The following is a 17017-nucleotide window of genomic DNA, read 5'->3' on the forward strand; positions in this document are numbered from 1 at the left end:
TAAATAAACAAGTTAATTAAGTGGTTCAATGCAGTTTGAGTGTTAAGTACTTCTAACCACCACGTTCAAACTTTAAAGCAAGCCAACGGCCATATTCGTCGATTGTACTTAATTTATTCCACCATTCAGCACAAAACTTGGTGGATGAGATCTAAAAATGGAACGAGTCCCTGAACGAGGGCAAAGACCTAAAATATTTTAAGACAATTTCTAACTTCTAAGCATGCATTCTTCGTCAGTTTACTAGTATTCTTGTGAACTGTAGCTTCTTGGTGCAAGTTGAGGATTGCGTTGACTGGGCTTTATATAGTTATTTACTTTTTTTTTTTTATTTCCAAGTCTTTTCTTCTTAGTATATGGTTCAATATTTGGATGAATGTGCCACAAAATGCAGAAGGCCTTGGGAGAAGTAGTGGATTAAAATGTTCTCGGTTATTTTTGTATTGTAATTATAAAATTTTTAAATGACCAAAAAACCTAAAATTTATAATTACTTAACGAGTAACTTTTATTGATTTTGATTATTCTTTATAATCAATTTCTATAAATAGATCTTGTCAAATCTAAACCAATCGACAACAAACAAGGACTATGTCTCCTTTGATTAGTGTTCAATTAGTTATAGATGAACTTGACTCGTTCGATCAATCAATTTGTTTTACAGTTTGGTTACTGTTAATCAGAATCGATAATAGAACTTTTACATAAGTTTAAAATATATTTCGACTAATTGGGTTCTTCAGTTAAAATCCAGTTGAAACTAGTGTATATTTGTTTGTCCTTTGAGTGATTTCGTTTCTATATATGCTTAATTAGTATCCTCCATTTTCATGTTTGCTTGCAGAAGAATGCAGATTCTTTTTTCTTCTTTCCTAAAATGACAGGTCCTTTTTCCTCTTTCTCCATTGTATAATTTTAAAGGTTTTTTTTTTCTCACGGATGTCCAATGGATCATAGTTAACATACTTAAATTCCATCTAACCTATCATGTGTATATACACGCTAATAATTACTTACAATCTTCTGTTGTCTCTATATTCTTTTTCTCATCAATCTTATTTTTTAAAAATTATAACAACTAAAGTATATCTTAACGAGTTCCCAGTAAAATCTATTAGACATACCTTAATTTAAATCAGAAGCAAGTAGTTCATTATTGGCCATAAAAGAATCCAGAATATTATCTGTACGTAGGATATGGAAGTTAAAATTTGTTACAATTTTGTAGCCCAACTAATTTCTCAAGGCCCAAATCTTGTAAGCTCAAAAACCCAAAGATGACCAAATGTGTTGTAGATCATTGGTTCACCCATTTTTCTAAGTACAAATGTACAATCATTAGTTTTGTAAGTACTAATATGTTATTTATTCGTCCAAAATGTTACATAAAAATTCATATGTATGTTTATAGAAAGTTTGATTTGGCATGTTAAAATATCGAACTTAAGTACATACAATCAAAGTTTGGCTTGACTTGAAATTTTATTTTGTATTATATAGAGATTTTCACTCCAATTCGTTGCTTTTTTCCTCTTAATTTTTGCTCTCTAATATTCAAGAAATCTATTATGATGAATCAGGAATGTGATAAAAATCAATTATACCTATTCAAAAGACAAGAGTATTATATGGTTGCTATTTTAGAAGATAAGCAATATACTGGAAGGAAATAAGTAGCGTTAAGGAAGAAAACTAAATGTATATTTTTATGAAATTTATTTGCTTGTTCCTGAATATATCGAATTGGACAACATAAGATTGTGATTGGTTCATTAACATTTTTGAACTTGAAATCATGTTCGGGTTTGGATTGTTGAACGAGTCTGATTCGAGTCAAGTTCAAACCAACTACCAAGTTGCTTGGTTTGATTTATAGATCTAGTTAGAACACAAAAAACATAGATGACTAGTTATATTGCCAGAGTACCTATTTTAGTACGTCATTTGTTAATGACTAATTATAATACCAGAACACCTATTTTAGTTCCACAGCAAATTATTCATAAAATGATAAATTTATCATTTTCAAAATGAACCCAATCTCTGACTAGTGAAGGGCATGGTTGTTAATTTAAAAGAAATTTCCAAAGGGCTAGGATATATTTGTGCCGTGCCAATACTAATACTGTTTGTCTTTATTTATTCTGCCTATGGAAGCTAGAATAATCATGGCTTAACAAATGGTTTAGTTTCACCACATCCCATAATAGAATCAGGCAATTCTCCAACTTGATCAATCCCTTCTTCAAAAACCACAGCCATTCCCAAGAAGAAATGAAACTCAATATGGCAATGGAAAGCCCAAACCCCTGGATTATCAGCTCTAAATCTCAATGCAGTCCATCCATAAGGATGAAGAGGCACTGAATTCTTCATGATTGGATTTCCCAGGTTGTAACTAGCCGTGTCGGTTGCCATGTTAAACTTTCCCCTGCCATATCCCAGCACCCAAAAATCATGGCCATGAAGATGCCATGGATGAGTCTCACTAACATTAGGTGTCATTGTATTTGCATTCTGCAAAATGACATCCACAATTGAGTTGAACTTCAATCTATACAATCCACCGGTACTGGGGTGAGCCTCAGTATTCTTGGGAACGCTATGGATATCATAGTTTTCAACATCATAGCTATCTGGAGGCATTTTGTGATCCAAAACATAGGATAAGTTCTCCTTCAGGGCAATCAAATATGGCGTATGGGGTAGGTTCAGGGAGACATTGTTGAGCGACCAGCGGACTTTTCCATCTATTTTATTTTGTGTATTGAGCAGAATAATAGTCCTGTCTGATTTCTTTGGAGGAGGGTTAAGATAAGCATGGTGAGCTTTGACTGCTACGCTTTGATCAATTCGATCTGAAGTGTCGTTCCAATGAGGTCCTACAGGTGGATCAGTGGGAGGTAGAGCCAAAGGAGGATTGAAATTGTAGTTTAAGATGGCTAATCCACTTGGGGTGCTGCTTTCGCGGCTGACTACTTTCGCAACCATCCAATAGTTTCTCGAACGATCCTTTTTTGGGGAAGTTTTGATTAGGACTGAATATGTTTCACCCGAGTAGAGATACAGATGTTTGACCTTAAATGGCTCCACATAGTTACCATCTGCTTCAACAACAGTCATTTCATGATCCTGCATTATGAGAAAAATCTATATGAATCAAAGAAACAGAACCAATGAAATATGCGGAGAGTTGATTCTTATGCAACGACATATTCAAGGTTAATTACCTCAATTTCAAAGCTCAATGTTGATAAAGCAGTCAAGCTTCCAATCCTTAGTCGGATTGTCCTGCCAGGCCTTACGTTCAATGAAAAAGGTGAACATTTTCGATTTGGTTCTTTACATTGGCCAGCTTCAGTTCCTGGTTCATTGCAAGCAAATGCTCTTCCTTGTATGAGAACTGACTGGAACACAACATCAATAGAAAATCATTAGCTTACAGACAATCTAAATACATGTAGCCCTCATATATAGTTGCAAGTAATTATGTTTTTACTATATTTCAGAAGCAAGATGAATTGTATACTTCATCATCTTACATTAGGTTCCCCAACCCAAACAAAGGGCTCTGAAGAGAGGTCAATAGCATGCTCGTATGCATTCTTGTGGTACCAATCACTTAGAAGGATTTCATGCTCAGATGAATAGGCAAAGGGTTCTTTATGGGCAGCCTTCACACGAATCATGCCATAAATCCCATCTCCTAGTTGCATACCATAGTGTGCGTGATACATATATGTTCCAGCCTGCAAAAGAAGTAAAAGAGAAAAACATATAACTTCAAAACTTACCACTAAATAGTGCAAAGAAAACTTGATTCCACAAAAAGATGTCATACTAAGATAAAACTGATCAGACATTGATTAAATTGCTGTAAAGTGGCAGTCTAACCAATGTCCTTAATGTCCATTTTTTCAATCATTTCTTCCACTAAAATTATAAGGAAAAAGAAGCTTACTTTATCTACAACAAACTGGTATACAAAGGTATCCCCTGGTTGGATTGCACACTGTGTGACAGATTCTGTTCCATCAGACCAAGGTGTTCCAATCTGCAACCAGAAAACAGTTGTTGGTATGCTGCCAATGACAAATTTTACCGTATGCCAGATCATCAGCTAATGAATGGATAAGATAGTATTATACTGACCTGTCTAATTCCATGCCAATGAATGGCAACATTTTCAGTTACCAAACTATTTGTAACCTGCACGACAACTGTTTCCCCTTCGACTGCATGGATGGTTGGTCCAGGAACCAATCCATTGATCGTAATAGCCAGCTTCTTATAGCAATCTGGAGACACGTAATTGTATCTCACATCCCATACATGTTTATTGACTTTGCCTGCAGCCTTAGCTGCTGATGGAAGATCCATGACGTAAACCAACAGACACAAAACCAAAAATGTTTCAAGGAGCCTTCGTCCCTGCAGGAAAGGCTTAACCATGTTTCCCATCGTTAAGCTTCGACTGGCTTAACTCAGACTAGGTATAAAACCAGTTTCTGAAGGTCGTGGTCTAATGCAACAGAAGCTGTTCAGGCAAGAAAGAATAGTTATTCGTTTCCTTGATCTTAAGCAGCTTGGCTTTCACATGTTTTTGGATTGCTCTATATATAGACATAGTATCAGTACTGTGTCCAGACCATAGAATCAGTTCTTGCTTGAATCTTATCTCATCTACCAAATGTGTTTCACATGCATTTAGCAGTCTATCGGAATGATATATAAGATGTACAAATCCCACAGAATCATAAAAGCTGAAAATCTGGTGTAGAAAATAACTTGCATTGACATTTTGCCAATGGAGAATAAGAATGTTGAAAAACTATACACTTGATTTTATTCTAGGTTAACTAAACTACATGCCCTAATTTTTTTTTATTGATCTCTCAAATCTAATGCTTTTTTCACATACAATAAGATGTATATGCTTTTAAAATGGGTGTATTAAGCAAGTCTATGCCTAATAAATATGCCATATACAATAATTGGTCTATTACTAGTATGACAAGTTATTACCAGGACGTTGCCTTTTAAGAAACTGTAACTAGTTGATTCTACAAAACTCAGAACAAGCTTTAGGTTTAGAAGTCCCTCACAGGACTCCAAAAGTTACCGGCTTTTGGAGTTACTGTGGGGAGTTAGGTTTATTTGCCAAAAATTCTTACTTTCGTAAGAAAATGTCAGAACAAGCAGTATTTATTAAATGAAACTCTGGGATTAACTTCGATCATTGTAGGGAATTGATTGGAAAAACTGAACAAATCATAATACAAGAAAGCAGGTAAACTTTTCCCAAAAAAAAAAAAAATCAATTTAGGAGTTTTTCTAAATAATATACCCTAAAATAGTTGCTTTTAAACTAGTTTTGATATGATCATGATTCCGACTATAAGAAAGGAAACAACTATATATATGATTTTATAGCTTTGGAATTTTAAATTTTGCAGTCACTTTTTGAAGTTTAAATATAAAGATTCAATAAGCCACACGCATTTTCTTTTGGCCCAGTACAGCCTTATTAATTACCAAGAAAAGAAAGTAATAGAAGTGACTTCACAAGCTTTTTTTTTTTTTTTTTAAAATCTAACTTTACTAATCCGTAAAATTACACTTTATAAGTTACAACTTATATTACAAGTCATAACTTAGGGATAATTGCAGTAACCTCCCCTGATGTTTCTAACAATTGCATTGGCCTCCTTCAAGGTTTTAAAAATTTAGAAACCTACCCTACAACAGGTTAGCTTGTAACAAGTCAAGTCCAATTCAAAAAAAAATTGAAAATGGATCCGAGAGAGAGAAGATAATATGATTTTAGAATTGTCCCTCACATGCTACATTAGTTAGTTAATCTAGTATAAAAGCATCAATTTTTATTTAAACAAAGCCAAAATTTAGCTAGGAGATTTAAAGTGCAAATGCTACAAATGCAAAGCATCAACTTCAAACTTCTACAACTATTTGTACGGCTCTTTGTAACAGCCACTTTCAGGAATGCTTATATAATATTAGCAAAAAATAATTGGAGAGCAAATTCTAGAGAGTTTAGATTCAAGAATTAGAGTAAAATCATTAAAAATATAGTAAGAAAACTAGTTTCAACCACTAACTAGAATAATAAAATATGGCCTTTTCAAACCCTAGAAATGGGTTGATCAAATATTGCAGTTGTAATCATAGTTTAGAAATTTTTTTAGCTCCAAACTATGATTATTTAGAATTGTCACCCTTTTCTCATGGCAAATTAGAATTCTTTTTAGTTCTAAATTGCGATTATTTCTATTTATTCAATTAATTACTGATTTAATTGATTAAGTCTATACATAATTGCCAAATACCTTGTAGGATATAAGGTTACTACAGTCATTTCACTGGCATGATGTTAAGCATTAGGACTCAATTTTATGATAGGGGAGGTTTCTAAAATTTTTAAAACCTCAAGGTAGGTCAGCGCAACTATCAGAAATCTTAGCAAAGGTTTGTGAAATTATCCCTGTAACTTAATCCTGCTTTACCTCTGTCTTCTCCCGGCCACTCGTTAAATAAATTTCTGGTGATATTATGTTTTTTTTTTTTACGGTCTGGAGGGGTATTTCGGAATCATCCGGACTAATCCCCCCAGACTGAGCAAAGCTCGTCCCAAAGATGCCCAGCAACGATAGCAAGTGGGTGTCGAACCTGAAACATTGCTGTAAAGACAGGCCACCGGAACCAGCCGAGCTACCCAATGAAGTCCTAGAGATATTATGTTAATGATGCACAATTATTGGAAAGGATCTACACTCCTGGACTAGGTATTCAGCTGACCCACCCTATCCTCTTAAATTATAGTATTATAATAGTTCTTGTTCCTGTGTTATTCGCTTTGCTTGTGCTTAATAAGTAAAAGGACTAGCAAATATTGGAGAAAAATTCAAAAAAAAAAATCATGTTCCACGTGATTTTAGACCATAATAATGCACTTTTCCAAATTGTTGACCGACAAAAGTTAACAACAAATATGAAAGCTACAATGCAAACAAAATTCTTTTGTTTTATGTACAATCGTGTATCACGATTTCCTCTATTTCATTTATATATAATTATAGTAATAATAAATCATGTGCTTCCCATCATAATCTTACACGGTTTAAATTACTTTGGACTGACGAATTTATAAATCATAGCCATGCAATTAACAATTCTGAGATTTTTATTATAATTATTATCACTTTGCAATGATTTCCATGTTTTCTAACTTCTCACTCTCCCCTGTCTTTTTTACCCCCAACCGTCAAGCACAAAATTTGAACCCTGAACCTGACAATGAAAAGAATTCTAAAAAACCTCCTCTAGTCACTGGACCGACCTTAATGGTTGATTTACACTCACTAATTGACACGCTATTAAAAATATATATGTATTTATATGCTTGAGAATTTTTTTTTTTAATGTGATATAACTAAATAAGTCATTTAATAACTTTTTATGTACTATTACTCACTTCTCAATCAACCCAAAATAGGTAATTTGGCTACCTCCTATGAGTGCATTCTAACCCGTGTACTTCGTGGAATAAAATTCCATATTTATACGTACGTGGAAAATTAATCTAGCTACTTATGTAAAGCTTGAATTGCATCCTTTTAACGACATTAGAAAGCCAATGACTTTTATCTATAATCCAATCACACTCAAACGACACCGGCCACATTTTAGATATTACTCAGATCTGCTTCATTATTTTTGTTTCAACCCAATCATGTATTTCGTTCATCATAAAAGTGTATTCAAAATGACAAAACAAAAGAAAACAAAGACACAAATCAGATCATGTGAACCCTACAATGTGGTACAGGGGCCACAGTTAGGAAATGAAATTGCATTTTTTTTTTCGTTACAGATCAATTTTTACGCAATGCTGATGATTTGACGAACTATTCACACCAACCCTACAATATAATGTTGTAAGAGGAAAATATAGAACCACCAAAGAAGATGGCTTCTAATGCATGAGGAGGGAATGAGATTGGAGGCAGTTGGTAATATATTTTGTATTATTTTGAAGAATTCCAAATAGACGTGCTTTTATTAATCAAAGAGTTCCAAATAGACTCAACTAAAGTAAACTGATAGAACCCTTTTTTCTGAGGATTTTTATAATCTGTATCAGTAAGTATTCATTAGTACATCCAAATTACATTAAACTTAGTAATATATGAATACATATATTCATATTATTTCCCTTTTTATATTTTTACACTTTTCGAAATCAACTTCGTCCTTTCAAAATATTAACATGAAACTCTCTCTTAACAGTAATTTTGAGCAGTAGTCTTTTAATTTAGGATAATTTAGCTACAAACAGTTTCTTATTAAGCACTACGTGGAGGCGTCCAACCATGAATATATAGATAAAGGTAATGGCAATATTTACACCCTTTTTAACTTTTTACACATCTTTGTTTTATATATTAGCTAAAATGATAAGCATATATGACAGGCAAAATACGTAGTAGTACAAGAAGCTTAAAAGGGTATATGCAAATCGATACTCTAAAATTACAAATTTATTACGAGGTGTATTTTGAATTTTCATTTTCTCCATACCTCCCCATAATGACAGAAATATATGGTTTGTTGTGGACGTTGTTTTTCTTTCTCTGTGTCTAACCTTTCAAAAGGCAATAATTCTATGTCAAGGGAAAAAACATTCACTTGTTAGGCAATTGCCTTCATATGCATTCTTCAGCCAGTTGATGAACGAGAAAGCTTTACCAACCTTTTGCCAAAACATGGCTGTCAATATTGCTCCTTGTACTTCTAAAATGTGAGAAAGATATCTCAGGAACTAGTTGTTTTAAGCACTAGTATGCATTGTTGACTTGACAAAGTCTTGGCAGGCTGTGGAAACATTTAATTCTTGTATTGTCTTTCGAAAATGAGTACATTTGGCAAAGTTTGGGTTTATCTACCATGCCTGTTAGGCGTAGCAGTGTTACGTTCGAGTTCATTTCCTATAAATCCAGTCGACGTAGAATAACTTCATGCAATATTCAAAAAATTCCTGCTGCTCATCATCACCAATAGTGTTGCATGCTAGATGGGGAAGGTTTCAATCAAATCCATTCTTGTAGTCACCCTCTTCATCCTTCCAATTTGTAAGCCTCTCTCTTTCTCATGTACACAACACTAGATTGGATTTTCTTGATGGGATTATTCCTTAATTAAGTACATTTCCGACTTTATTTTATCTTTTTAATATTTGTTTATCTCGCATATATTATATTACTACCAAAGTTTTATACTTTTTTTTTAGATTTTTATAACGGATGTCCAGTTACACTTAACTTACAATGCGAATGCACACATTCATATTTATTCCTCCTGCATATAGAAACATTTGCCAATCAACTTGACTTTTATAATAAAAAAAAAAATTAACCCCTTTAACGAGTGCTTATACTTGGAACTAGTTGGCCAAACATTTTTTCTTATTTTCAATCAAAACACACCTGTTCATCTAAAAAGGGAAAAAACTTTGCCTTAGGATCAAAAAGGAGGAAAATATATAAAAGGATTACTTGTTCATCTAACCAAATTTTGTTAAATAGTATTAAATTGCAGTTATTAATGTGTTATCACTGCCAACTCTAAAAGGGATGGAAGCGAAAATGGTGACAGGCATCTCAAGAAGATTACTTCAGACAGTTGATGATCAGTGTGGAATTCCTTGTATCACTGCTTTGGATTCCACCTGCAGCGGTTATACATGTGTTTCTGGGCAAACCCTCTTCTGTGACACTCTTAATATTAACAATTGTTCTCCTTCGGTACTTGCATCCCTGGTGAAGACTGAAGAGTAAGCATGAATTGATTATTTCAAAGATTTGGGCTACTGCTTAAAACGAAGATAATCTTGTATGAGATTGTTCTTAATAAAAACAACCTATAATCTAGATTGTTTGTGTGTTTAATTAGAAAATGGAGGCAGACTGGCGTGATCATTCAAAGATAACTTCTAATCTACATGATCGATCCATGAGATGTACTCCTATTATTTCAGCAATATTAGCCTATATGTTATATGAAGCCAAGTTCTAATTTTGTGTTCAGCAGACTCGACTCCATCAAAGAAAAAAGACAACGAGCCAGTATAACTATCCACTAGGAGCTAGAAAAGATATTTTTGGTAAAAAGGAAATTCCTGAAATATTATTTGAAATATCATTTAGAATAATTACTGTGACATTTTTTATGAAGTGATGTATGTGAAATGAAAAAACAGTTGAAATAATATGAATTAGTTGAAAAAATATATTTATGATACAACCAAAATCATATTTGAAATAATTTGAATATCCAAACACACCTGTTGTTATTTTCTTTCATGTCTTCCTCATTCAGGAAAGTAGTTCCAAGACTCCTTCTCCTTAAAAAAAAGGGAAAAAGAAAAGAAAAGAGACTTCTGCTGAATATTATTTTAATATCAGCAAATGCCTTACAAATGGTCTAGTCCTTTACTGGTATCTTAGTAAAAAATTTAGTGTGAGATTGTTTGCATTAGTATGAGACATCAAGTTGATTTATGATAAAATTGTTGGTTTTTTTAATTATCCATAGTTATTGTTTAGATTAAGACTATAAGAGTGGACTCCAGTAAGTAGGAGTACCTGTGGAACAACTCTTGATTTCTTCTTTAAAAAATTATATATATGAAAGACTTATGTGGTAATTTGAAAATAAATTCTGGTCTAGATTGAACCAGGAGCTGTACTCTTTATTTGAACAACGTAGATAAAATCTTGTTCTATTCAAGTTCCAATGTAGCACAAATGTTTCATCGAGTTCAAGTCACATAAAGTTACTATTTCCTTTCTCATCCTCCTCGTCACTTTTGGAATAAAATGAGAAAAGACTTTTTCGACCGACAAAAGTTCATAAATAAAAACATCATAGGACAATTTTCAAGTCTTTTCAACTGAGCTGACACAAGGATGCGAATGGATTTGAGGTTTATAAAGATGAAATTAGCTTAAAGATACTTGGAAAAATTCCTTTTTGAAAATTTCCTTTACAATCTTGATTTCTTGTGTATATGTAATGTCGCAGGGAATTTTCATGTTGCATTATTTCCTTCGCCCGGTTGGCACTTCCGTTTGTAAGAGAAGCCCCATGTCGATAAAATTACTTTCAAATCTATTAAACAATACTAAAGTTACACATTAAACTAGTGTTGTTAGATCCGGTTCGGCCGCCCCGACCGTGAACCAGCCTTCTTTTCGAGTTGGTTTGTAACACAAAAACGTTTTAGTAGAAAATCAATAAAAATTGTCAAAAATCGGCTAAATCAGTGACTCGATTCTCAAACTTTTCTTTCTTTTTTTTTTCAAACATAATTTGAGTTACCTAAATTGTAATACTTTCATTTATTAATAGGAATAAGAAAACGCCATTCATTTAGTGTAAATACTAAAATCACTTACTTTACTGAATGATTTCTAAATTAAGATGTTTTCATCTGTATCATCTTATCAATGTAGTATCAGTAATTCCAACTTACATTAAATCGTTTTAATTTAGTTTTTCAAGTAATTTTGGAGAATGGACATATTTTAGCCATGAATTTACATTTTTATATATAATTATTATGTGTATATTTGATTGCAAGTCTAATATTTTTGGAACATCTTGTATGATTGGTCTAATATAACAAAGAACTTAATTTAGATATTTCTAAAACTTATAAAAATATAAAATAATTACGACATTAGGCTGACATCAGTGAATTTTTTAAAACAATATGATCGATCCGATCAGTTGACCCCTGATCCAATAGTTTAGCGCAACTCTGGTCCGAGTTTAACAACATTGCCTTAAACCTACAACAATTGCAAGAAAGCGTACTGATTAACCATGTCTGTTGTAGGAATGATAAAACCAAAATGATAATGAGAAAGAAAAATTGAGACTGCATTTTGAACTGTTCATATGTCAATTTTTCTTAAATTCCAATTCATAAGGCCAACCTTAACCTACATCACCCAAGATTTCAGCCCAAAATCCTTTTCCGGGCTTCACCCAAAACTTTATCACCGATCCAACAGCGAGATCTAAAACATCAAACAAATTGACCCAATTTTCAATTATCCATTCCTCGGGAATCTGCAACTACTCTCCGGCGATCGTTTCAATCCTCCACCATGGCCACAACCAGCACCGCCGCGGACTCCGCCACTGATCCATCAACTCCAGATCCTCAAACCCCGATCACCCCACCCCAAAACCTCGTCGACCCACTAAATAACCCATACAACTCCCTCAATTCCCTCTGTCACGACCTCACATCTCTCCAAGACCTCGCTTGCCGGGGTTCCTGGCGGACCATCATCGACAAAATAGCCCGAGCCCGGTCTCTTTCCCTCCTCACAAAGCCCCACGAGCACCTCATCTACCTCACCTTCAACCTCCTCAGCCTCGTCAAACTACGCCGTTTCACCGACGCCAATAACGAGCTCCAGTCCCACCTGGAGGACGACGAAAACGATGGCGATCACCCTCTCAATAGCCCACAATACCAGTACGAAACTTACCCCCACCATTACCCGAATCAACAGGGTTCTATGGTACCCTTTGCTCTTCGTTGGGTTCACGCCCATTTGCCATCCACCATTGGGCATAAACAGCAGTCCCTTGATCGGTTTTATACCCTCCTTGACTTCGTTTCGCGAGAGAAGGCGTAGCGCGGATGGAAATTCGGGCGATTTGTGGCGAAAAAGGGAGGTTTTTGTGGTGAATACTATAGTTAGTTATCATTTGAGTGGTAAAGAGTTTAAGGTTTGTGTGGATTTGATGAGGGGTTTAGCTAATGAGAAGGGATTTGAGGTTGATGCAGTTATGTTGTCGAAGTTGGGTTATGTGCAAATGCAATATGGGGATTTGGAAGGGGCGAAGAGGACGTTTGGGGAAGTGGAGAAGATGGTGGGGAGTGGAGAAGATGATGTAGGATTGAGGAACTTGGTTAGTAGGAATAAGGCATTGATGTATCTAGTTGGGAAGGATTATGTTTCCGCCGTCAGGGAGTATGAGGAGTGTATAGAGAGGGATGGATTGGATGCTGTAGCGATTAACAATAAGGCTCTTTGTTTGATGTATTTGAGGGATTTGTCTGATTCGATTAAGGTTCTGGAGAATGCATTGGAGAGGGTGCCTACCGTGGCATTGAACGAGACACTTGTGGTGAATTTGTGTAGTATGTATGAGTTGGCTTATGTTAATCATGCTGATATTAAGAAGACACTTAGTAATTGGATTGCTAGGGTTGCACCAGATGACTTTGATTCATCATGTACTAGGACTTGAGGTAGATTTTTTATGGTCAAGTCTTTGACTTTGAACATTGGAGATGAAATAGATATTCAATTTGTTTTTTGTTGTTGTTGAGTAGCTGACTTTCAATAGATTTGAAACCACATTTTGTTGCTTTACTTTGTTTACAAGAGTTCTTCTAGTTCTTAGATAGCCAGTCAAGCTTGTGATCCTGTGATGTTTCTCAATTTTCTTCTGTAATCCTCATTTTTAAATGGCAGTTCATTCCGAGATTTGTAACTACTGTAAGTTTACTCAATTGAATTCGGTTAATAATGGCTCATCTTCTAATGCAAAAATGACTTCCTTTTTTATAGAGCATTGTGATGGTATGACTGAATATTTGCATCAATGAGACATTGACTCTTGTTGGTTGCTTAATGTTGATTGTTGAGTGGCTTTTTTGTTTGAAACTTTTGTAACTACAGTTAGAAAGTTGCTTGAGTTGAGTTATCAATTGCTTATGTGTTGAAGCAGAACTTAATATTTGTTTTATTGTGCTCCTTTTAATGGCAGATTGCGTTTTGTGTTACATGATTATGTTAGTATTCACTTAGTTATTCATGTAGTTCAGAAGGTAGGGTTTCATGTAGTTCGGAAGGTAGGGTTCCAGACCTGTTTTAAACAGATGACTTTATTAATTGGCATTTACCAGAAGGCTTTAGAGTTACTGCATTACCACTGCATGTGAAATTATCTAGTCTCTTGGTATTTTGTCAGAAAACTTAGAACACTTAGAGAGTGCTTTTTTTTGGTGCTTTACTATGTTGTACACTGATTGTATTGTACTTATACGAGTCTGATCATTTCTGCTAAGAGATATTGGAGCAAGGGTGGCTGTTTCTTTAACCATCAATCTTTGGCACGATATGAGCCATGAACATCGCATTAGCTTGAATGGCTATATATGTTCCACTTGAATGAAAAGTTATAAGCCAGGGCACTAATGATGTTTATAATTTTCCATTTGACTACTTTCTCTCTGGCTCTTCCCTTTGTTGATCATTCATTGGACACAATTTTAATCTGCAAATTTTTGTTTGACATTGTTATTTCCTGAATTAGAATTTCAATAATATTGATACCCCCTCTTTAAACTTGTAGCTGCTTCAAAATGAATTAATCAACTGGCTTTTTGGTTGGCTTTGTCTTCGTTTATGTTCAAAAAATTAGTATGTTCAAAAAATTAGCCTTTATTTGTCGACAAACGTTCTCAGAATAAATTGATTCAGTGCCTACTACTTGTAAGCTTAGGTTTTTTACTTTTCTCCCATGTTCAACATTACTTCATCCAGCTGGAGATTCTGTAGTTGTTCCCATTCTTGTACAATATCATGTCTTGTTGATGTTACTGCTGCTTCAGTAATTTTAAGCTTCTTTCACGTTTTAGTGAATTTTGTGAATGACGATTGCTAATGGTTGCTGAAAGTGTAGTTTTCTGCACTATGTACAACTTCTAGTGCTATTAAGTTCTTGTTTACTCTTCAGGGGGAAAAAATGTGGCTCTCTTACAACTATAAAGATCACAGCGTAAGATCTGGCTAAGATGGCAATAGGTCATCCTTTTAATTGTACGTAAATGCAGCTAACCACTTACTGCTAGGAATAGTCTAACTTTTACTGAGCATAACTAGTTGCTTTTGGATTCACTGGTTACAGAAATTTCAAGTCTCAACAAATGAAACTTTACTGAAACTTCTTGAAAGTTTCTCTGCTGTAGGACTTGTGCTTTTACTAGGGAGAATTACTTTTAGACAGCTAAAAAGTTGTCCATGTCACTGAATTTTTCTTCAGCCTGAGTTCAAAAGGGCTATATGAAGCTATCCAAGTTTGCATTTTGCGAAGGTGAAAGGTGAAACAATGCTTCACTTTACCAGAATGATAGAGACACAATTTTTTTTAGTTAGTGCCCTATCGCAGTGTACCATTTTCGTGATTAGTGAACTGTGGCACTTATTGGTGGTGTTTATTTGATGCCCAAACAAAGCTCAGTGACAGGATTTCCATAAAATGAATTATGAAGTAGTAGATGATATTCTCATGGCTATGAGGAGGGGTGGGGCTCCTTTTCTTATTTTTTCTCCCTTCCTATGTTGAAAAAGGGTAGCCGGGAGCAGCTATAAGATTGTAAAATTGGCCAAAAATCAGCCTGCCCTGGTGGCTGAATTGCAGGGCCTGGAGTCTGGCACAATTTTTGGGTCAAGAAGAGCCGTCTAGGAAGCTCTCTCTCTTGTCTCTGCATCAAGGACGGAAGTGCTAATAGAAGGTGACTCTGCAATGGTCATTCAATCTCCAGCAGATGAGTTTGAGGACTTAATCTTCGGTTGGTGCATTGTTGGGTGATGTAAGGTCTCGGCCTGTCCTAAGGACTTGGAGCTGCCCTGGTCACGTAGATCTTGTAATAAAATAGCACAGTTGTTAGCAAAGCAGCCCAGTCCTGTAGGAAGTTCAATTTGGAATTCATCTCCTTTGTTTATTGACTCTGCATTGGCAGCTGATTTGTCCTTTTTAAATGGAAGTTATATGTTCTTTACCTTTAACAAAAAAAAAAATGGAAGTAGAAATTTGTGCTTTCTTTCTATACTGGAGACGTAGGTGTAGTAATGAGTTGAACTGCTTTGACAGGGCTAGACTTTTATAAGACGGCCATCTAATGTTTGTCATGGTTTTCTTTCTGCTCGGATGCGTAATAGTTTTGATATCAACTACTAACCAATGTACTGTGATATATAAAGGTAAAGAGTCGAAAAAAGTGGAAAATAATCAAAACAAATTACAGGCTAAATTCCTGTATCTCACAAAGAATTTCACAATTGCTTAAGATTGCTAATTTACTAGGAAATATTTCAGGAGAACAATTTGGTCATTTTTTGGAATCTAAGTTCTTAACAATGGTAAAACTTATCACTTATGAAAAAGATAGTAGTATAATTGGGCTGTTTTTAGCATAAGTAAGATTCTGCATGTAATGAACAGAATAATGATCTAGTTTTTCAGTGAATCAAAAGTAAGCAATTAAATCTACACATTTTTTCATCCAAAAACATCACCCAATTTTTCCAGTGAATCAAAAGTAAACAATTAAATCTACACATTTTTCATCCAAAAGCATTACTCTACCTGTCAATGACCAATATACCTAATCTCAATATTTGTAAGAGATACAAATTTAGATACAAAAAAAAAGAGTATAGAATAATTATACTCATAAATTTTTTTAGCAAAAAATAAGTAAGATAAATTAAGTATTTAAATAAATGTGCTAAATATTTATTGATAAATTTTAACAAAAAAAAAATAGAAGAGCATTTAATTAATTTTATTTGAATTGAAGTTCAACAACCCCCATATCACCGGTGATCCTATTCTTTTTTTTTTTTGGTCAACAACGATACATTTATATAACTTACTCTATCATAATCTAGGGGGAGGGGGAGTCTAAGGAAGCTGTGGTAGGGGACTAGTGGGTATACTAACCCAACTAGATCAAAGGAATGCTCTGTATAACCCTTAGATTTTTTTCGCTGCGAGTGAAATTTGAACCCTCACCTACAATTCAAGAAGGACTTAAAACCCTCCGTGATGGCCACATTGGCCCAGTGATTACCGGTGATCCTATTCCCCTTGGCAGAAGTCTCCGAGCCCCACCAAACCAAACCCC

The 17017-nt window shown here is 34.6% G+C and overlaps 2 protein-coding genes across 2 annotated transcripts; one reads left to right on the forward strand and one right to left on the reverse strand.

Moving 5' to 3' along the window:
• Nucleotides 1-1984: 1984 nt before the first annotated feature.
• LOC113778206 (L-ascorbate oxidase-like) lies at nt 1985-4562 on the reverse strand. Its single transcript, XM_027323524.1, has 5 exons — nt 4153-4562; nt 3962-4054; nt 3543-3749; nt 3231-3407; nt 1985-3132 (listed from the first exon to the last, which is right to left on the reverse strand). Exons 1-5 carry the CDS (start codon nt 4459-4461, stop codon nt 2167-2169), a joined length of 1752 nt encoding a protein of 583 aa, XP_027179325.1. The 5' UTR covers nt 4462-4562; the 3' UTR covers nt 1985-2166.
• A 7466-nt stretch (nt 4563-12028) lies between these two features.
• LOC113778833 (trafficking protein particle complex subunit 12) lies at nt 12029-15885 on the forward strand. The gene is given in 2 exon segments (XM_027324336.1): nt 12029-12713; nt 12715-15885. Coding segments are annotated over 2 exon segments (1158 nt in total). The 5' UTR covers nt 12029-12191; the 3' UTR covers nt 13351-15885.
• Nucleotides 15886-17017: the final 1132 nt, after the last annotated feature.

This window comes from Coffea eugenioides, chromosome 7 (genome assembly GCF_003713205.1).
Source record: "Coffea eugenioides isolate CCC68of chromosome 7, Ceug_1.0, whole genome shotgun sequence".
NCBI lineage: Eukaryota > Viridiplantae > Streptophyta > Magnoliopsida > Gentianales > Rubiaceae > Coffea > Coffea eugenioides.

Bases quoted from the DNA above. Each gene is read 5' to 3' on its own strand.
- LOC113778206 (XM_027323524.1), bottom strand. From the start codon at position 4,461: ATGGGAAACATGGTTAAGCCTTTCCTGCAGGGACGAAGGCTCCTTGAA. The intron at 3,750-3,961 runs GTAAGCTTCTTT...CTTCTTTTGCAG, and splicing joins ACCAGTTTGTTGTAGATAAA to GCTGGAACATATATGTATCA. The intron at 3,408-3,542 runs GTAAGATGATGA...GTTGTGTTCCAG, and splicing joins TTTGGGTTGGGGAACCTAAT to TCAGTTCTCATACAAGGAAG.